General features: G+C 42.2%; 10 protein-coding genes across 10 annotated transcripts; 4 read left to right on the plus strand and 6 right to left on the minus strand.

The window, feature by feature from the left end:
- Nucleotides 1-115: 115 nt before the first annotated feature.
- On the minus strand, nt 116-1152 carry ATC70_006031 (uncharacterized protein; the record flags this gene model as incomplete). Its single annotated transcript, XM_064825312.1, has 3 exons — nt 116-643; nt 707-973; nt 1027-1152. 3 exons carry the CDS (start codon nt 1150-1152, stop codon nt 116-118), a joined length of 921 nt encoding a protein of 306 aa, XP_064680689.1.
- Nucleotides 1153-2244: 1092 nt separating this feature from the next.
- ATC70_006032 (uncharacterized protein) lies at nt 2245-4411 on the plus strand (the record flags this gene model as incomplete). Its single annotated transcript, XM_064825313.1, has 5 exons — nt 2245-2812; nt 2891-2985; nt 3045-3763; nt 3838-4294; nt 4349-4411. The coding sequence occupies 5 exons, from the start codon at nt 2245-2247 to the stop codon at nt 4409-4411; spliced, it is 1902 nt and encodes a 633-aa protein (XP_064680690.1).
- A 198-nt stretch (nt 4412-4609) lies between these two features.
- On the minus strand, nt 4610-6358 carry ATC70_006033 (C2 domain-containing protein; the record flags this gene model as incomplete). Its single annotated transcript, XM_064825314.1, has 4 exons — nt 4610-5467; nt 5524-5865; nt 5930-6249; nt 6307-6358. 4 exons carry the CDS (start codon nt 6356-6358, stop codon nt 4610-4612), a joined length of 1572 nt encoding a protein of 523 aa, XP_064680691.1.
- Nucleotides 6359-6484: 126 nt separating this feature from the next.
- ATC70_006034 (uncharacterized protein) lies at nt 6485-7249 on the plus strand (the record flags this gene model as incomplete). The annotated part of the gene is made up of 5 exons (XM_064825315.1): nt 6485-6593; nt 6654-6752; nt 6810-6878; nt 6931-7074; nt 7131-7249. 5 exons carry the CDS (start codon nt 6485-6487, stop codon nt 7247-7249), a joined length of 540 nt encoding a protein of 179 aa, XP_064680692.1.
- A 3-nt stretch (nt 7250-7252) lies between these two features.
- Nucleotides 7253-7888, minus strand: SNF5_1 (SWI/SNF chromatin-remodeling complex subunit; the record flags this gene model as incomplete). The annotated part of the gene is made up of 1 exon (XM_064825316.1): nt 7253-7888. One exon carries the CDS (start codon nt 7886-7888, stop codon nt 7253-7255), a length of 636 nt encoding a protein of 211 aa, XP_064680693.1.
- A 124-nt stretch (nt 7889-8012) lies between these two features.
- Nucleotides 8013-8542, minus strand: ATC70_006036 (uncharacterized protein; the record flags this gene model as incomplete). Its single annotated transcript, XM_064825317.1, has 2 exons — nt 8013-8241; nt 8322-8542. The coding sequence occupies 2 exons, from the start codon at nt 8540-8542 to the stop codon at nt 8013-8015; spliced, it is 450 nt and encodes a 149-aa protein (XP_064680694.1).
- A 2234-nt stretch (nt 8543-10776) lies between these two features.
- On the plus strand, nt 10777-12821 carry ATC70_006037 (uncharacterized protein; the record flags this gene model as incomplete). The annotated part of the gene is made up of 6 exons (XM_064825318.1): nt 10777-10878; nt 10934-10978; nt 11041-11353; nt 11414-12351; nt 12405-12686; nt 12747-12821. The coding sequence occupies 6 exons, from the start codon at nt 10777-10779 to the stop codon at nt 12819-12821; spliced, it is 1755 nt and encodes a 584-aa protein (XP_064680695.1).
- A 254-nt stretch (nt 12822-13075) lies between these two features.
- Nucleotides 13076-15356, minus strand: ATC70_006038 (uncharacterized protein; the record flags this gene model as incomplete). Its single annotated transcript, XM_064825319.1, has 4 exons — nt 13076-13104; nt 13162-14848; nt 14906-15231; nt 15296-15356. The coding sequence occupies 4 exons, from the start codon at nt 15354-15356 to the stop codon at nt 13076-13078; spliced, it is 2103 nt and encodes a 700-aa protein (XP_064680696.1).
- Nucleotides 15357-16222: 866 nt separating this feature from the next.
- On the minus strand, nt 16223-18405 carry ATC70_006039 (uncharacterized protein; the record flags this gene model as incomplete). Its single annotated transcript, XM_064825320.1, has 7 exons — nt 16223-16396; nt 16456-16516; nt 16611-16731; nt 16791-17778; nt 17829-17992; nt 18047-18195; nt 18257-18405. The coding sequence occupies 7 exons, from the start codon at nt 18403-18405 to the stop codon at nt 16223-16225; spliced, it is 1806 nt and encodes a 601-aa protein (XP_064680697.1).
- Nucleotides 18406-18798: 393 nt separating this feature from the next.
- On the plus strand, nt 18799-20108 carry MBP1_2 (Transcription factor mbp1; the record flags this gene model as incomplete). Its single annotated transcript, XM_064825321.1, has 5 exons — nt 18799-18893; nt 18950-19095; nt 19152-19185; nt 19245-19488; nt 19539-20108. 5 exons carry the CDS (start codon nt 18799-18801, stop codon nt 20106-20108), a joined length of 1089 nt encoding a protein of 362 aa, XP_064680698.1.
- Between the last annotated feature and the right edge of the window lie 32 nt (nt 20109-20140).

Consider the following 20140-nt stretch of genomic DNA (forward strand, 5'->3'; position numbering starts at 1 on the left):
TTTTGTTTATCATGATGTTTGTTTGTTTTTTTATTTTCGTTATTTCTAGGAGAACAGGGGGGCGGCGAAGAAGGTATCTAAGGAGTGTGTGTGTGTGTGTGTGTGTGTGTGTCCTTTACATGTCTTTCACTGCTTTGATATCGTCGTCTAAATCCAGGTCTTGACGCAGAGCCCAATCTTTGTATATCCAAACCACATGTTGCCAATCAAACTCACTCAAGCCTGCAGCTTTGATGGTCTTATCTTGATCTATTGCTGATATTGAGGACATCCATTCCACAAATTTATCTGCATTTCCGCCTTGATCTATTGTTTGTTGTAACCGATTCTCCAAACCCTGAAGGTCCCTGTCTAATCTCCTCTTTACAAAATCAATGTTGGTCTTCCAGCGACTTGTCTTGACAATATGAACTGCTCGTTGCATTGCTAAATTGGCTAAATTGTATCGCATTTCATCCTCAGCGTTATTAGCAGGTGATTGTTGTGCTGATCTGATAAATACATCTGCCATGATGGACCAGATGCGATAGTCTAATTTTCTCTCTTTATGGTACATGACACAAGTGTCGATAGCTTCAGCATAGCGTCCTACTAGTGGATAAAACTTGGCTCTCACCAAATAGAGTCCAAGATCTTGTGTGTGCTACAGAAATTTCCATTAGATCAACAGGCACTAAATAGGATCCAGATGCTGTGGATCACTTACTGACTTGTCAAGATCCAGGAGTTCCTCTAATGTGTCCAGCCGATTCAATTTAGCAGCACAGTGCATGGCAATGTCAGTAATTTCCTTGGTGCCTGTCACCTTACATTGATCGCTTGTTTTGACTACACGGATGTATCCCAACGCTGTGGTCAATGCTCTGTCATATCGCTTATAGAAATAGTCATGCTCAATGGCATTCTTCACTTCGTTGGGACCATGTTGTTCCAGCATGAGCTCATCTATGCTTTTACCGCTTTCATGAAACCACTATAGAGATGTGAGTGAGTGCCAATGTTTTTAGACAGTTCTACAACATGTACCCCATCTGTTTCGATCTTGGCTTGATAATCAGCTTGCTCCGGAATGATTCTTTCTTTTTTAGTTTCGAAGTCATCTTCATCAAAGTCGAAGCCGAATAAACCGTCTTGTTCTTCTTCTAATGACATGTTATGTAAGTTGTGGATGTATAAAACAAAATTTTAAGGATTTCGTTAGGCTTTTACCCATACCCCTCAAGCCAGTCACCGAGCTATCCATCGGTCTCTCAAGTCGCTGTGGTGACCGGATCAATGATTAGACATGGCGGTCGATCAGAACAGGAAAAGCAAGAATTAAATAGATCCGCAAGATCATCTTTAGTTACTGCTGCAAAATACAGTATGTACAGGTAATGGATTACCAAGAAAGCAGACTCTAATAGATGAGATCTAACCTTAATCTATATTAATCAACTTGTGTATGTGCTTCTAGAGGAATGCCAAGGTACACAAACAAGTGGATAAAATATGGTTAACCCATGTAAAATACAAGGCTGAATGCGTATATTTGAATGGGGGTGGGACAAGCAGCATGACGATGAGGTTGGTTTTACTTGATTTGAAATGAAATGAAATGCAGAATGAGCCTAATTTGTGAAAAGAGATCTAAATGGAATCTGATATGGGACAATATCCTAAACCTTAAGCACGCTGTAATACGGAATAGAGCATATAGCTAATTAAAGCGGGTTAAATAATATAAAAGCTGTATAACCTTGATGTGAGTATGGAAAAAAAAAAAAAAAAAAAGACGGGCCCCCTTTTTCTACTTATTTGATGAAAATTTGATTCAAATGACTGTCATTCAGCACAATGGCTTTGGATTGATTCTGTTTGAATCGAATAAGATACGTGAAACCAAGGCAGCTCCAGAGCTATGAAAAATTGAGATGAAAAAGGTATAAAAGATGACTTTTTTTTTTTTTTTTTTTTTTTTTTAGCGCAGGATGGTTTTCATCAGATTAGACAATATATCTAATGTCTTAGCTGCTTTGAGCCTTGATGGTTACACGTATGCATGTTGGGTCATGAAATTTCAGAAAAAGATCTGATAACCGTTTTGTCATCATCATCACCAAAAAATTTCTTTCGATCATGTTTTTGAGAGCCCGAGACAAGATGCTATGGCTATAAAAGAAGCTTGAGAGGCAACCATTTAGACAGATAAGCTTCTCTTTCTTCTCTTTTTGTATTTCATACTAAAAATTTAAAAATTCAAACATGCCTGTTCCCTCTACTGATTACGATAAGAACGAACATTATGCAAGCTTTGCTACTACATCTCGTTTAGTCGCTTGCTTGACCAGTGAGTCCTTGCTTCCCGTCTACTATGTGCCGGCTGCTGTCGAGGCTGACAACTTCATTGGCCTCTGTCTGTTGCTTCGTCCTGTCAAGAACAAGGAAGATGACCTTATCCATCAAGTGACATTGGACTCCATCTTGGCTGTCATCCCCTTGCGCGGTCTTCCTATCTTGGACTTGACTACCACTGCTAATTGGAATGGCATCGTCTGCACTCGCATCGATTTGGTGGACAATCTTGACATGCAGCCTCACATCTACTCCATAGCCGCTGGTGCCAGTGATAAGTCGAGTGCTAGCACCCAACATGTCAAGCAAACCTTGGTCTCCATCTTATCTACCCAGCAACAGCAGCCCGGTGAGTTCCATTTGGAAGATGGCTATGACGCAGTTCACATGTGGGATCGCTTCGCTCATGATTTGGAAGTCAATGGCAAATTGAGAGAACAGATTGGCCAAGAGTTGGGTTCCTCCATCAACTTTCAAAGTAAGTGTGCGATGGCCGATGATGATCAAATTATGTGACATGTCTTGTTTCAGCTGTACTAACAAAATGCCATCATAGAATACACATACGATCATCCCAAACACTTGCCAGGATTGCAATCATCTACGATTGCTTGGGAACAATCTGTTGTTGAAGGACACGCTACACATCCTGTAAGTCATTGATTCAGCGTCAAAAGTAGTGCGGGTCTTAACGTCGTTTTCTTCCTTAGATGCACAAGGCTCGTAAGAGTTATCCTCCCATGAAGGTTTTACTTCCTGGATCTTACGATTTGGAGCATCCAAAGATTCGTCTTGTGGGTCTTCCCAAGGAAAGCGCGTTGCTTCGGGGCAACTATGAAGAGCTTGCTCAACCTTTGGTCGATGCTCTCCTGGAAGCGGGTGGAAATGCTAACGAAATGCGCGCTAAATTCAACAACCATGCATTCATTGCCATCCACGAACTTCAATTACCCAACGTCGAGCAAAAGTTCCATGACGCTTACATCTTCCCTGAGCAGTACTCTATCCATGTGGAGGCTTTGGCATCGCTTCGTTCAGTCGCCCGACCTGACGTTCTGCCTGGTTTGAGTGTCAAGCTGTGCTTGGGTGTCAAGATTTCATCTGCTCTCCGTACCGTCACTCCCTTCACTACCTACTTTGGCCCTGGTTTCTCCAAGCTAGTGCCCAAGCTCACTTATGACCGTGAAGTGCTATATGTTGAACGTGAATTAGGTACCATTACTTATCGTCACGAGGACTCGGATGTAGCCAAACATTGTAGCAGTGTTATCCGTGAAGCCATTGAATACAGCCCCGAATACAAGGATGACTTGTTCATTCCCTGTGGTGCTCTTGTGGAGAAGATTCAAAGACCTGATACTGACGAGACACTGGTTACCCGTGTTTGGGGCTTGGATACTGAGGAAAAGAAGGTTGCATTTTTGGAAAGGTAAGATTAAGCTTTCTGGGTTGTTGCAAAAAGTGGATAGTGTAACCTAACTCAACCATCTTGTGTGCAATCAGATATGTCGACTTGGCCCTCCGCGCTTTCTTGCCACCTTGTTTGGAGAATGGTGTCGCTTTTGAGGCTCATGGTCAAAACACCTTGGCTAGGTTCGATAGAAAGACTGGCGAATTAAAGGGCTTTGTTATTCGTGATTTCGGTGGTGTCAAGGTGCACAATGAGACACTCAAGCAATCTACCGGCGAGGAATTGGACATTTTACCTGACAGTTGTGTCGAAGCTCATACCCTGGATGAAGTCTCCAAGCTTTTATACCATACTCTCTTCCACTGTCAATTCCAACGTTTGATTCGTGTCTTGGATCTTCACTACAACGGTGCTGGTTGGGAAATTGTTCGCAACAAGATGTCTGAATTGATCCCCAAAGACCACATCATGTGGCCCATGTTTATGGGACACGAAAAGGTGCCTGGTAAATGCTTGGTTCGCATGAAGATTGATGAACTGTACCGCGATGTAAGTAGTACTTTTTGCAGTGATTCAAAATCGATAAACTAACCAGCTCTGTAGTACATTTACCGTCCTGTTCCCAACATGATCTTGTTCAAGCCTCAACAAGTGCCTCGTGTTTAAACCACTTTAGCAATATAGATGCTATTCTCTTTCGTATCATATTAATAATTTGTACAGACCCCATTTTATTTTCCAATATTCATTATATTACTACATACCAAAACCCATTCTCCCTAACTCGGACCTTTTTCAGTGAAAAGGATTACTATTCAATAAACAAACTTTATCATGTATACAGAAAAAAAAAAAACATTTTATTTACGCAAGATGCAAGAGATCTCTCTTTTCCTCTTCTCGCTCCATAAATTCATGCATATGAGTAGATGTGTCATATCCATATGCTCTCATGTCTTCCAGCGCAACGTCTAGTCTAGGATCGTTGGCTCTGGACAGTGTCTTGACAAGCTTAAAATAGCAGCCTCTTAGGGGAATCATTTTAAGCTTTTTCATGCGTTCCAGATAGGTAAATGCGTCTTCGTAGTCTTCCTGAGTGCACATGAGTGTCACCATCTTACTAAGCGACGTAGCCGACACCTTGATACCCCTCGACACACACTCGTGGTAAATTGACACACCTAATTCAGCGTCTTTGCAGTGAATACACGCATCCAGTGTCGCATCCAATGTTTCACTGTTGGGTGTCACGCCGAGCCGTTTGGCCTGACCATACTGGGAGATGGCATCGTCATACTTTCTATTAAATGCAAATGCGTGAATCACCAGGTTGAATGCAGTGACATCTACAGGCTCTCCACGATCCGCCATGTCCTCTAATGCCTCTTTGGCCTTGTAAATGGCGTTGATATCTCTTCCAATCTTGTATGCAACAGGGAGCGCTGTCTTCTTGTCCGGTATAATGCCTATTTTTCGCATCGAAGAAAATACTTTGAACGTGCTGGCAATGTCTCCCGTAGATGCAAATGCGTCGAGTAAGGGCGCAAAGTGGCATTCTCGGTATGTGTATCCAAGCTCTCCAACAATTCGGATCACGTCACCTGCTAATTTGGGATCGTTGTGCTTTCCAGCAAGATGCAACACATATAAACAAAGTCCTTCGTCCGGACTAAATCCACAATCCATTACTGCCTTCTTCCAAGTAGACCTGACAGTGGTGTACTGAATTTTCAGTGTTAGTAGAGTCGTCTCACAAGCACCAAGTCTGTCACGCTTACATGTCCTTCCAAAGCAGCACATCGAAGCAGTTGCATGTATAACACCTTGTCCTTCTCTCTGAATGTGTCTAGTTTCTCAGCCTCATTCAATAGGTCGCATGCGATGGAGGGCTCTCGAAGATGTAAGGCCATGTCAATCACAGCGAGGTAACTAAGCAATCCAGGTACTAGATTCGCACGCTTCATGATCTCCAATGTATTCAAAGCTCTTTCTAATTCCAGATTTTGTCGCATGCAAAGTAGCATGTAATGATACGTTTTTGTGGTTTTAGGGTATCCATGTCGCTCCATTGCATGCAGCATCTTTGCTTGCACTATTGTGTCGCCTGTCTTTGCTGCCAACTGTTATTGTACATGTGTGAGTGGGCTATAAAGTACCGTATTGGATAGACAACACACTGATTACCTGTAACGCCTTTTGGCAGTACTCTCTACTCGGCGATATCCCCTCTCCCTCCATCTGTTTCAGCAGTGAATAGGCTCTAGAGGAGTCGCCTCGTTTTGCATATGCGCTCAATATGTGTTCGTATGATTCAATGTTGGGCTTGACACCATTGATTCGAAGTTCGTTGGCAAGTTGCAGAACTTTGGTAACAGTGTTTCCATGCCCATGATGACGAGCTGCTGAATCATCCAATACTCGAAACATCTTCATGTTGATTTCCTCTAACAAGGATTTAGTGGTATATGGCCGACATGTCAAATGAATTGGGCTATGGACGCAATCTAGCGACGATGCAAAAATTGAGTCGTATTGCAGGCGATGATTGAGCGATTACTTACTCGTCGTTAGTACTGACGGATGCTTGCACGACACCCATAGTCTCTTGAGCATTCGAGTCAAAAGCAAAGCGGAAGAGAGAAACAGAAGATGACCCCCCAGGCTTCTCCTCATTTAGATATTTAAATAGTGTCAAAAGACTGCTTTTCCAGTTGGATGTGTCTCTTTGTTCCCTAAATCATGTTTCAAAGTAAAGCTTACATCGAGCGTAGACATGGCAAAACTGGCACAGACAGAGCATACTATCTCAATCAACTCGTGCAAGAATATAAAACGACAGAGAGCAAAGGTGGGTTTGGCATACTGTCTGTTCGAGAATACAATCATCTCACATGCATTTGATACACAGAGGCTAAACAGCAAGTGCTGGCCAATCTGGCTAATTTTGCTTACGACCCTATCAACTACAGCACGCTCTGGGATCTCCATGTGGTAGATTTATTCTTGGGTGAGTAATCTATCATGTATATCAAGCGAGTATGAAGCGCTTTTGACACTGGATTAGACGCCCTGACAGATAACGATCCGCTATTACGAGAATTTGGAGTAGGAGGACTAGCCAACATATGTTTAGGTACTTGAGGCCACACATTGCAACGCTATACAGCGACCTAACCATCCATTAGAGCCTCGCCATCATGAATACATTATGTCTCAGCCAGTCTTTCGACACAGGATTGTCCAGTGTCTAAAAACAGAATACTCGTTGAATACCAAGGTAAACGCAATGACTACGTTAATGCAACTGATAACAGCAGAAAATTACACCAGTACGTGATCAACGCAAACTTTATATATTGTTTACACTAACTTTATTTTCGTCTAGCCATCTTGACAGACGAATTAAGGTCGCATCTTCAAAAGATAGTAATGAATAAACAACAAATACAAGCAAGCAACATGGCAGCGCTCTTCTTGCTCGACTATTACCATCAACCATATTAGATTTTATACCCTCCATCGACCCAATTCCCGAAACACATGCGATTCGCCAACCAAACTCCCTTTCTGCGCTCTTTGATAGAGCACCACATCCCAATAAAGTGGATCCTTGACACCACCAAAGTACATATCCGCATCATGTTGGATGTTTTCAAAGAGCCCTTGCTCAGCAACAGCAAGACGCCAGTGTTCCTGCTGCTCTTGTGTTGCTTCTGGCTCGTCCCAATAAGCCAAACTGATGTGATTGATCTTCTTTAGTCGAAGCGTTGCTATGCTGGCACATTTTCGAGACAAGTTCTCCATAGCAACATGAAAATCTTCAGAGACTGATATAGGAAGTAAAAGGTGAATGGGTTCCTGAGTAGTCTTGTTTCTAGCGAGAAGACTTTTTCGCTCTACTTGAGGAGAAGGAGGAGACGCCTTGTGTAAATCTTTCAGTGATGCATCGAGCAACTGTTTTACTCGCATCTCATCATCCTCTGTGTCCACATTGAAAAATCCAGTCATTGTAATGTGGCAGCCATATTTGTTAGCTGTTGTAGGTCCATACTTCGTTTTGCAGCTGTCCAGGAAATGCTCGACTTGATGCTTGAACTCTGCTGAAGGCTCTAAATACACGATTAGTTCTATACAAGTAGTCATGTTCACTGAAAAAGAGGAGAAAAGAGGGAAAATAAATCGCCAGCATTTTTTTATTTAAATTAATTAATGTACACAACGAGAACAGCATACTCACTGTAAGCAACTAGCAAACGAATCCAAACGTCTAATAATTGCTTGATTGTCTATCATAGTTGGCACCACCAGCACGTCTCAGCTTGGTCATGATCTCGCTTTCGGTCAAATCTGAAGTGTGAGATGCAGGCACTTCAATGTGGAAATTACGAACAATGTTCTTGACATCAGCGATTTGAATAGACAACTTGGCCTTGCGCATGATACCAACGTTCTCGCCACACCAAGGCACAAAGACAAACTTGATACGTTGAGAGTATCTGTTTTGCGCGTGCACATGCAATTTTTAGTATACACACACTCTCTCTCTTGTCCTTTCTCCCCATTCACGATAACTTACTCATCATTACTCATGTTCATACGAACATAACCCCATCCAGCAACGTCAGACTTCAAGTGTGCGACAAATTCATCAAGTCCTCCACTTCCTGAACCTGCAACTTGAAGACGATCAGGCTTACCATCAGCAAAACCGAAGAAGACCCAGTTGGTCTCGGACTTGTCGTCTCTAATGTCTTCGTAAATTTCGGCAAGAGCGGGATCAGATACGTTCAAGGACATGATGTGTGTGTATGTATTGAATTCTCCAAAAAAAACAAGTGTTGGGAAGAAAGATGTTATAAAACAGTACAGAACAAGTTGGAAGGAAGAGAGGGTGTTGGTTTTATGAGCCAATGTCCGCCCTTTCTACAACTTGTACACTTCATTCAATGATTGGTTTATTGGCTAAATGAGAACCTTCCTCTTAATTACCCAGCTCATTATCTGATTTCCGTTGATCACAATAACTACAGCTTACATTAGTAGTCGATTTACGTAGTAGCCAGCTGCACTTGAAGCAGAGCTGTACTATATCATGATCTGTTTTTGGTTTCGAATATACAAACCCCCTGGATTTTAGATGGATCAGAAATATCCGAAAGAGAGATGTGCAGCCAGGTGCTCTTTTATATATATATATATATATATATTTTGCTAAGCTGACAACTGGAAAGCTTGTATGCGTTTGCCTAATGCTGCATCGCCTAGAGCATACATTTGAATATTGAGTACTAGAGATGATTACTATATCGATAAAATAATTAGGCCTTCAGTAGGCGAATGATGATGACTATATAAAGCCAACCAGTAAAATACACGGGCACAAATGCTCATTTTTGGGTTTAGCGAATGCTCAATGTGAGTTGACAAATCAAAATAGTCGTATACAGAAGCTCCTATATTGATATTCCAGACAAGGCAGGCTTTCCCACTGCAAACTCGATTTCAATACTTGCCACTAATAAATTGCTTTTGCTAGCTAGTTCCTGAAGTGTCCTGAAGGCCAATGTTACTGTCCATCAATCCATATTCGTGCAGTTTCCAGCGTTGATTCCAGTATGCAAGTAAATCGTAACTTGAGTTATCTTTGACTAAGTAATATCGGACTGATTGGGCATGCCTCAACTTCAATGCCTGCTTAGGTCTTTCTTCTTCCCATCCTTTGCTATCTGGCACCAGTGTTTCCATGGAATTGATCAGAGCACCGTCAGTATATTCATTGTAGACCAGCGGTAGAACGATGAGGAAGAAGTAGCCGCCTTGATTTTGATGGTGCGTATGGCGTTACTGCTGCTTCTAGAAGGTACAAGCCTATGACTTACCTGAAAGCGCGGTCAATAATGTATGTTTAGCGTTTCAATAAAATAATCCTCACCCTGGGTGCTTATCACTATCATGTAGCATCTGGACAACTGAGCCTATCAGTAGAGAGGTATAAATATAGCCTTTTTCTTCTTTTGTGAAGACTGTACAAAAAAAAAAGGTTGATGAGCAAAGCATTTTTTTTTGAACTAAAACGAGCTCTCTTCCTACGATACATCAAATGTCGTATAACAAAGTGCAAGGTGCAAAATCAACGATTTCTGACCAAAATTTGCCTTTGATCGCGACATAAAGATTTGAAACATTAAACGAAGCTTCAATTTATATTGTTCTGAATAAGGATCCATAGGATTTCTAAATCTATCGACCTTAAAATTACGCGTTTCTTGATAGTAAACACCCCTTCAAACTTATATGAAACTTGTAGAGAAACTTGGTTTCATCGATTTACCTTCAGCGGCTCACAGCTTGTCTTTTGAACACTCAATGCTATTCGTATTTTCTTGGATTGGCAGAATCCAATGAGTATCTCATTTTATCAATCGATACTTAATATGACATTTGCAGAGTCACGTCAAGTCCTTTAGCTGAATCATGAAAAGTGATCTTACTCAGTGGCAATATCTTGAATTCATTCGATTTAAAGGAGCATTAAGTCTAGCTGGAAGAAAGTATATCATATTCTTTTGTTTGTAGTAACCGATGTAGGCCTGACGGCTTAAGCTTTCGCCTATTGCTTTTGGTTGAAAACGCTGTTAAGCAGCCCTGAAATTGTCAGTTCTTGGTCGATCATTAGTTGGACTATGGGTAGTGTAGCCTATGCTTGTACTCTGCCAGCGCTATGGTGCTCGTCATTTCAGCATCCACATACCACATAATTCGCGCTGCCTACACTAAGCACTTGTACGAAATCATCCCCTGAGATTTGCACAGCAGCTGATGAATCCCGGAATAGGGACATCTAGCCGTATTTCCAAAAGCGTTCAATTGGCATTGGCATGTCATGTTTTTTTTAACCCCACAAATGACTGGGCTCAAACCATACTTTTAGTCAGCATTTAAGGTCTTTTTTTCTTTTACATAATTTTAATCACTTATTTTCTCACCTTTTAAGTTTTTCCTTTTTCTTCTCTCCCCTTTTCATACACATAATGGCTTTTAAGAATATGATGAATGGTGATGACTCCTGCGGTGGTGCCAACCCTATGGCTCAAATGATGAAGCAGTTTGGTCAAGATAGATCTCTTCAAAGGGTAAAATGCCAACAATCGTTTTACCACACCCATTTATGCTGACCTCTGTATATAGGACCAATTTGCTGGGCCATCTCAGCAAAACACTGGGCCATCATCGGTAAGTAGAGAGATGGTATCAATCTGTTAAGCCTGTGTATTCATGGCATCCTATTACTACAGATGCGTACGCAAAGACAACAAGGGCCTGGATTTGCTCAAGGTGGAGACATGGTCAATGAGTTTTTCGGCCAAGAACAGCAACAGCCACAAAGAATGGGTATGGGAAACAACAATTTCGAATTCTCGGCTCTGCAAAGAGAGTTGGATGCTGTACGTCAAGTACCCGCAGCTGGAGGTTGGGCAAGTGAGTTTGGTGGACAGCAACAGCAACAAGGGCCTAAATTATGGGAGCTGACGCCGGGAGAAGAAGAGGCTATGGAGAAGGCATTTATGGAGAGCAGAGCAGCTGCTGGCCCCTCTCAAAGCGCATCAGGTAAGACAAGAAAATTTAAAGTTTTTTTATACCACATCTCCTCACAAAGTAATATAATAGTTTGGAGAGAGGAGTTCATGAACCATCCAGAGGTAACCAATATGAATCCAGCACAACTGGCTGAATTCGAAACCGCCTTCCAGAAACACTTTGACTGGGCAAACGAATTCGATCTTCATCAAGGCAAGGGCAAAGGACGTCTTGAACTGAACGGCAACAACAATGCTTCATGGGAAGAACAGTTTGCTTCGTTTGATGGACCTACAGAAGAAGAAATGGCTCGCAAAGTAGAGGAGACTGCTGCTGCTCAAGATCCTGCATTTGAACAGTTTGAAAATGTGTGGCAAAACATTCGCGATCAAATGGCTGAAGATAATGATTGGGAGGACGAGTTTGGCAACTTCAATAACGGTGGTGCTATTTACAAGCCTGATTTAGGAGAATACGTATTTGAAGTGTCCAATCCCTTTTTAAATCACCCTGATCCCATGGCTGAAGGTATGCGCTTGATGGAATCAGGTGGGTCTCTCAGTGATGCTGCCATGGCATTTGAAGCTGTGGTGCAAAAGGACCCTGCAAACTCAGAGGCTTGGATGCATTTGGGCAACGTGCAAGCACAGAACGAGAAGGAAGAGCCAGCTATTCGAGCATTAGAAAGAGCCATTGAATCAGACCCAGGCAATCTACAAGCTCTCATGTCATTGGCAGTCAGTTACACAAATGAATCTTACGACCATGCAGCATACCAAACGCTGGAACGCTGGATCACTCAAAAATACCCCCAAGTTGCTGGCAAATTACCTTTACCCGAAGCTGCTTCACCATTTGAGCTTCATGACAGAGTGACAGACTTGTTTTTGGCTGCTGCAAGACAGGCTCCTGATGGTCAGTTGATGGATCCCGATGTACAAGTGGGTCTTGGTGTCTTGTTCTATGGCAGCGGTGATTTGGATAAAGCGATTGACTGTTTCGTTGCCGCCTTGAAGGGACGTCCCGATGTAAGTGTGCAGGTCTGTTGTAACATGTGATTGATGCTGATAGTATTGGTTAGGATTACTTGCTGTGGAATCGTATGGGTGCTACCTTGGCCAACAATGGTCGCTCAGAAGAAGCTATTGATGCCTATCACAAAGCACTCGAATTGCGTCCATCCTTTGTGCGTGCGAGATACAACATTGGTGTCAGTTGTGTTAATATCGGATGCTATAAGGAAGCAGCAGAGCATATTTTAACTGGTCTCTCCATGCACAAGCGTGGCAATGGTGATTCTGAAGAAGGTGTCAATGTGTCTAGCAACTCTTGGGAGATGTTGAGAAAGGCCTTTATTATGATGGTAAGTTACAAGTGGTTATCGGTGGTGAAATGCACTTGACACTCACACTTTTGACTATAGGATCGTCGTGATTTAGCTGATAAAGCTGTTGTTGGAGCAGATTTGAATCAATTCCGTCCAGAATTCGAGTTCTAAATCTGATTTGTATTAATTTGTATGTATTTTTAGTGTGGCTGATAAAGGGGCATTTTCGTAGTAGACATTTGAATCAATAAACATGGGATCTCTCTTTCTATTTCTAATCATGTATACAAGAGGATTACATACACTGTTGAAACTGAACATTTACTGCAATAGTGTGTTTTGTGTTATTTATACATGTAGCCTCTTTCATAAATCTGATTGCTATACTATTCAACATTTGATTGAGACTGGAAGCCTCCCCTTTTTTACTGCATTCCTTCTGAATTTAAACGAACTAGAAACACACAAGAGGTTAAAAATAATGTACAGATCATTTTAGAGATGCACTTACGATAGAAATTGATGGATACCGCAATCACCATGAATGTAGTCAACACGGCAGGTCCATATTTGTCAGAGAAATCACCCACTTCTTTACGAGCAATGCAATTTGCACGCACATGGTAATTGTACAAGGCGTAAATCATGACACCGACTGCCAACATGGTGAAGATAACAGCTGAAACACGCCCTACATGATCTGAAAAGTTCAACAGCCCAATGGACAGGGCACCCAGTAACAAAGTGAATCGCAGCCAAGATAAGAATGTACGTTCATTAGCAAAGAAAGTCTTGGCAGGCGGTGCAGCTACTGGTACAGCACGAGAGCGAGTGTGAGATGGCTGTCGTTGATGTCGTGCATTCTTTCTTCGAAAGAGGGTCTTTGATTTATTGAACACTGTTTGAAGACCAGCAGGCGATAACTTTTTCAACATGCTGGACCCTTCTTCTTCATCAGCATGTCTTGCTGTTCCAGGGCGAGGTGGTAAAAGAGGCGTACTCTCTGTAGCTTCTGCCATTGTGATTTGGACACTGTGGTCTGTGGTTAACTTGGATCCATCAGTGATGCCTTGTGCAGAATCAAAGGAAGTAGAACTGCTATGAATAACATCGGGTCTTTTAACACCAAAAGCGCCTGTTTCAGGCTTGCGAATATCAATCTCCATTTGTGGCAGCCAGAATGGTAGTACGTTGATCTTGTCTTCTAACAGGGTGGCACAACCATGGATGAACTTGGAGAATTTAGGCACGGATTCAACCAGATGTGAGTTGACAAGCTCTGTAATCCATTGTGGAGGTTCCTGGCCAAACTGCGTCTGCAGCTTGACCTCCAACACAGCATATGGAAATCGGCAAATGTCGTTGTCAGGCAATTGCTTGAATGGGTAATCCACACCAATATCCATGCGACGCCAATTATCGCCTGATCTCACTGCCCCGTTGTTGTCTTCGCGAATCAAGGAGAGCTCTGTGTCAAGACTGATTCTAACACGCGCATCGCCAGGCAGTTGAAAAGCGGTACGATTGTAGAAAGTTCGCATCATGGGATGGAGCTTGCGAGTAAGCACTGAATACTGCACCTCCTGCGCCAGTTGCTCCATATCTTCAATCTCTTTCTCGGATTTGTTGCCCTGCTCCTTCATCTTTGAAAACAGCTCGTCTGTGGTATACTCTCCTTTCAAGTAGGCATTGAGATACTTTTCTTTGATTGGGAATCTTGCTTTGACTGATTTCTCGCCCGTCCAGTCCTCATGATGTGTCTTGCGCTCCACGAAAATAGTGTTTGTATCCATACCACCATACCATCGCATACGGATGGCCTCTGCACCTTCTGTCTTTTCCAACCGTCCCATGTACAACTCGAAATCATCGTTGTCGTAATAGACACTGCTGATGGCTGAATCGGATGCTTCAAACTCCTTGTTGGGGTTGAATACAAGCACAGGCAGATGTTTAAGAATGATCAGTTTGAGTTCAGTGATGTTATCCGGGTGCACCCAGTATTTTGTTGTATTTCTGACAAAGGCAGATTGCTTGCCACCAGCACCAGAGTCGCCACCACGCTCTTTGCCACGAGTTCTGACACGGTCGTATAATGTGGAGATGCGAATGATCAAAGCCTCGTAGTTTTCCATGTAGAATGGCTTGGCGTTCAATCTTGCACTGAACATTGGTTTGATGATCCAATTGGTTACTTTCTATCATGCCCGTATCAGTAAGCTACTGACACACTTTGCCATGTCGATATCACCTACATCATGCTTTTTGATAATCTTGAGGAAACCAGTGTAATTCAAGCGAGTGAACTTGGCTAAATCATGCACATCAGCAATAATCTGACTCAATTCAACCTCGCAAGCAGTGAAATCGTCTTCTTCAGGATGCTCCTTCTCGCACAAGGCATGCACCTCCTGTGTTTCTTGTTGAATGTGCTTTGTGATTTCAGATAATTTGACCTTTTGAAAATTGTAGACCTTGGCCAATTCTTTCTCGAGCTTTTCAACAAACTTGGACTCGTCTTCTTCTTGCCATTCAGCATAAGGAAGTTTCTTTTTCAAGATGGTCTTTAGCCCATCATATTCTGCAGTTGGATTTCGGAATTATACTCAGTGACGGTGTTACCTATTGCCTTGACATGAACATACCTAGATAGAATTGTGTCCATTCTGGATTCAATGAGGTTTTCAAAGTATGGCCAAACTTCATTGTTTTAGCAGGTGAAGGTAGAGAATAAAGAGGGCAAAAGAAAAGAAATAAATTCCCAGTAAAACAAACCAAAAAAAAAAAAATAAGTTTTAAAACGAAAATTTATCAATGAGCATTGCAAATGGCATGATCTCCGAAAAGACATGTAATTCTTGGGGTTCTATTTCTATCCATGTTTTGAAGAAAAGTGAGCTTGCCTTTTACCAAGCACTCGTTTGACATGCCAATGTGTGTAACATGGTTGGCTTTGAATGTGCAGAAGAGAAAGCTGGTTATCCTTCATGGTGTCATACACATGCGTTTTATTCGTTCCAGTTGACATTTGCAATACCCCATCCGTGCGGAAGCTTACGCTCAGCTTAATGCAAAACTCCAGTACATTTTAGATTAAGCAAGTAGCCTGTATGGCATTCAGTAGACCTTGGATCCTAAGTACAGCAATTTTATAAGCTAAGAATCATGCAACGTTAGATAATCACATGTAACTATTTGATCCATCTAGTTGTTTGGGATATAGATATTCCTTATCGCCGTAAACATAGTAGGATATGATTAATATGAAGTCAAAGACATCTCTTTACTCATTTCTTTCTTTTGTGAGTCAATTATCGATTGCGATCCAGAGATAAACTCCTTTTGGATGCCATTACGTTTGGTCCTTGTGTGATCTGATCCCGATTTGCATATGATTTCAATGGTGCTTGCCGGTATTGCAAAAAAAAAAAAAAAAAAAAACATATTAAGAAAATTAGGTGCTTCAAGCGAGAGCAGCCCATACATTTGGTTTATTGAATGAACAAAACAGGATGCTAGCTAAGGGGTCAAAATATCAATTGTGTATTATATAATGGTTAGTAATGTCAGTGCTACTCGGCAGCTGTTACGGGAGCCTCCTTGGGAGGCGACAAGACTTCTTGCTGTTGGATAATGGCAGCAGTGGCAGATGGAGTCAAAATGTCCTTTTTAACAATGTCGCCACCCTCCCTCTTGTCGCTACGAAGCTTCTTGGCGGGTTGCATAGGAGATTCGTCGCTCTTTGACTGAGAGAGAGAGAGTGTTAGAATGAAAGCCTACTTTTATCATGAACAAGGACACCTACCTTTTCTTGCGGTCTCTTGAGTTTCTTTTCTTCTCCAATAAGGTCTGCTGGCAGTTTCGATCTACAAAGGTATAAATGACAAAATACAATTAGCCATGGTTGGTATATTTGGTTTATTAGCAATGTAAAAAAGCAAAAATAAATGAATGCAGCACCCTTTAATACTCTGAATCGTGATCTTCATCTCCTTTTCGTCAAACTTATCCCATGTTTTTACTAGTTTTGTAAACTCTTGCACAGGCCAAACGAGATTCAGCTTCCTCTGCTCTCCTCCAGCTACAAACCAATCCTGTCAGCTCCAAAGTCTACATCAATAGACACACCACAGCACTTACCAATCTTGGGCTCAATCACAAATCCAATGTAGAATGTCGTTGAAAAGATGCGCTTGATATCCTTTTCATTCTCTTCCGTCACCAGACCCTGCTGCTTGAGTGATTCCGTGTGATTCATCTCCAAGCTGCCTTCTTCTACTCGAATCGATCGTCCTGGCAAATCACCGCCTTTTGTCACAGTCTCAGCCTCTTCTGGCGTCAAGCAGTAATGCACTTTATCGATGCCCTTGACATAGGGATGTGCCAAAGTGATCATATCCACCACCTCCAGCTTGAGAACCAACTGACGCAATTTAGCTTCCACCAGACCAGACCAAACTAATTGTGATTCAGCAGATTCAGATGAAGACGTAATTTGCAGATAGTGCTTATAATCATGAAAGAACTTGGCTTTTGTAAACAGATCCTTCCATTGCCCATTGCCAATCATGACCTTCTCCACAACATCCACGCCCAGTTTGAATTCATTCATCATGATGGTTCGTGTCGAGTCGGTGACATTGTGCGTGGCACACATGGATGGATAGGCTGGTGTGATGATGGGCATGCGATGACTTCTATCTGCTGGATATAATTTGGGGTTCCAAACACGCACTTGAAGTGGTCCATCTTCCAGAGGTCGAAGCAATACAGGCTGCGGCCATTTCCAGCGAGACATGATGCTGAAGAATCGATGCACAATGGATGCTGCACAGGAATTAGGATATAGCTGGCAAATACGTGCAATTAACATGGCCCAAGCAACACCACCCAAAAAACCCATGACATTACTGTAAATCCCACGACATTTAGCCCATAGTTTAATAGTGCGCAGAGCAATTCGAAATGTTGCAACGTTGGGTACAAGACGCAAGATATCGTCAGTGACTCGAGAACCGTTCAAACTACGTACGCATCGTTCATCTAAGCTTTTAAGAATGTTGTTGTCGGCTAGTTCTAAATCGTCAGGTACTCGAGCAATCGCCAATCTTGCACAAATAAAATCAATCTACATTATCGTTAGCGTGTACTCTACGGTAGAGATGATTCGGCACTTACAGGAATACCAGAAAAGTGCATTTTAATGACAGGTACGTAGGCATCAGGTACTGCTGCGATCTCGGTGACTTCAGGCCTGGCTTTCAGCATGTCGTACATGATTGTGAAAAAATGCTCTCTCTCCACATGCTTTGGGAACACGCATAATGTATCAATATCAGCACCTATACACACATGGTGAGTCGTCTATAATTGACCATGCCATTCGCTATCATTACCGGCACCATGGACACCAAGTCTGTAACTACCATAGGTGAAAATTTTGCCACCAGCTTCCTTGGCAAGTGAATCTGGAAAGTTCTTCATTTTGCTCACTTTGTAGACAAACTCTTTGACCATCTTGTTGAGCTTGCCCAGTACAACAATTCTAATCAAAAAGCGTGAGTGGTGGTTCTAAAAGACACTGGTTTCTTGCAGAGATGACGAACCTCTTTTGGGCCTCTTGCTCACTCTCAAACAAACCAAAATCCTTCAGGGTTTGCAGCAAGTCTTCCGTTAATTTGAGCTCGCTCTCAGTAGGTGGAGCTGTTGATATAGGCAAAGTGACACCCAATTGACGTGGAGGTTCTTGGCTCATGCTTTAGTGGTGTGCGCAAACAAAAATGAAAGTAAAAAAGAAGGGGAGTTCATTTAGCAACATGTTGAGCTATTTTAAACACTCTGTTGTTTTGTTTCCAGGTGACTACTAGTCTGGACTCACATCCACATTGCAAACAGCATGTTGAATCAAGCAAAGGACGAGTCTCTCATGAGCTGAAGATGGTATTAGTACAAAAGGAGACATAAAGGGCATGTTTTTTTTTTTAGTTGGAAACCATGCTTTGGTGTTGACAAAGCCCATCTTTGAGACGATATCATGTATTTGAAAACATGTTTAAAGGCGGGATGTCAATCATATTGTCAATTTAGACATGCTTTTCCCGAGATGTTATTAATTAACTCTTTTTCCTTCTGTATTCCCTTTGAAATAATGAAAGCGTGGTCTCCTTTAATTGCTGCAGCTTTAATATATGCAGGCGTCAATGCTCAAATTGGCGTAGAAATCATCGAGGATGACAGCACCGAGTAAGTAATCTACTACATTACTGTGATAGCACCCTTTCTAACTTCAGTGCAATGAGGCCTTATGCTGGCGTCTCCGAGGCCATGAATGGGCCTGGGCCCTGTAACGGTTATCCAAATTACAAGGATATGCCTATTAACCAAGCATTTTACCTCGGTGCTCACAACGCGCAAGCACATGATATCGCTCAGGCACTGGCTGATGGTAAGTACCTTTGGACAACCAGTTGCAAAGCGAAATTAACCATGGTCCAATGGTAGGCATTCGTTACTTGGATATCAATCTGTGCAAAGAGTAAGTGTGTGTGTGTGTGTCTTGGTGGTATGGCATGGGTTGCTCACGTTTCATTCTAGCCAGGGAATAATTACTACTTGCTCAAGCAAAGATGGATCTGCATTGAAAAAGACATTCAGAGATGTGCTAAACGACATTTTCCACTTCTCGAGAGACAGTGTTCAACAGTTCTTCATTGTCAACATTAAATCAGAGAACGTTGCTCAGCCAGTCGAGACAAAGGAGTTAGAGGCTGTGATTGATGAGCTTTGTAAGGTCCATACGGAAGCAACTGCTGGTACAGATGAATTTGTAAAGAACGAGGTAAATGGCGTTTTTTGATAGATTTACCCCAGCACTCAACTCGTAAATAGTGTCCTTTCATATACACTCGAGGACCCGGGCCATGGCCTTCTGTAGCAAATGTAGTTGAATATTATCCGGATATGGCTCAATGGGAAGGCGATGGCGAGATTGTAGGTGTTCGCACCAAATTCATGATGACAATGTCAGATCAGGTCATTTCAACACCCGGCAATCATGCAACTTACTTTTCGCCCACCTTCTGGAGATCCATTCACAAAGAGCCTGTACTATCCATGGACGATTTGAAGAGTAGCATCCGCAAAGAATGTCGAATCCCTGCTGGCGGCATTGCACTGGAGGCCTACTTGTCAACGCAACAGTCAGATTTCAACTATACCCCTGAGATGATTGAAGATATTTTGCTTAGTAGAAAGGGTTGCAATCTCAATGACGCGCCTCTGAATACATTCGTGTCCTTGTTCTCTGCAGATCAATACAGAGAACAGCTGCCTTATCTAAGGGAATTGGAAAAGCGCATGATGGACCTCAACTATGCAAAGTGGAGCGGAAACTATGACTTGATCAAACCATCCAAGTTTGTGAAAGAGGAAAAGAAGGTCGAAAGAGATGAGCTTTAGTTATTTATTTATTTTTTTTTGCAAGTAAATAC

The sequence above is a fragment of the Mucor velutinosus genome, assembly GCF_035048745.1.
Source record: "Mucor velutinosus strain NIH1002 chromosome Unknown tig00001544, whole genome shotgun sequence".
Taxonomy (NCBI): domain Eukaryota; kingdom Fungi; phylum Mucoromycota; class Mucoromycetes; order Mucorales; family Mucoraceae; genus Mucor; species Mucor velutinosus.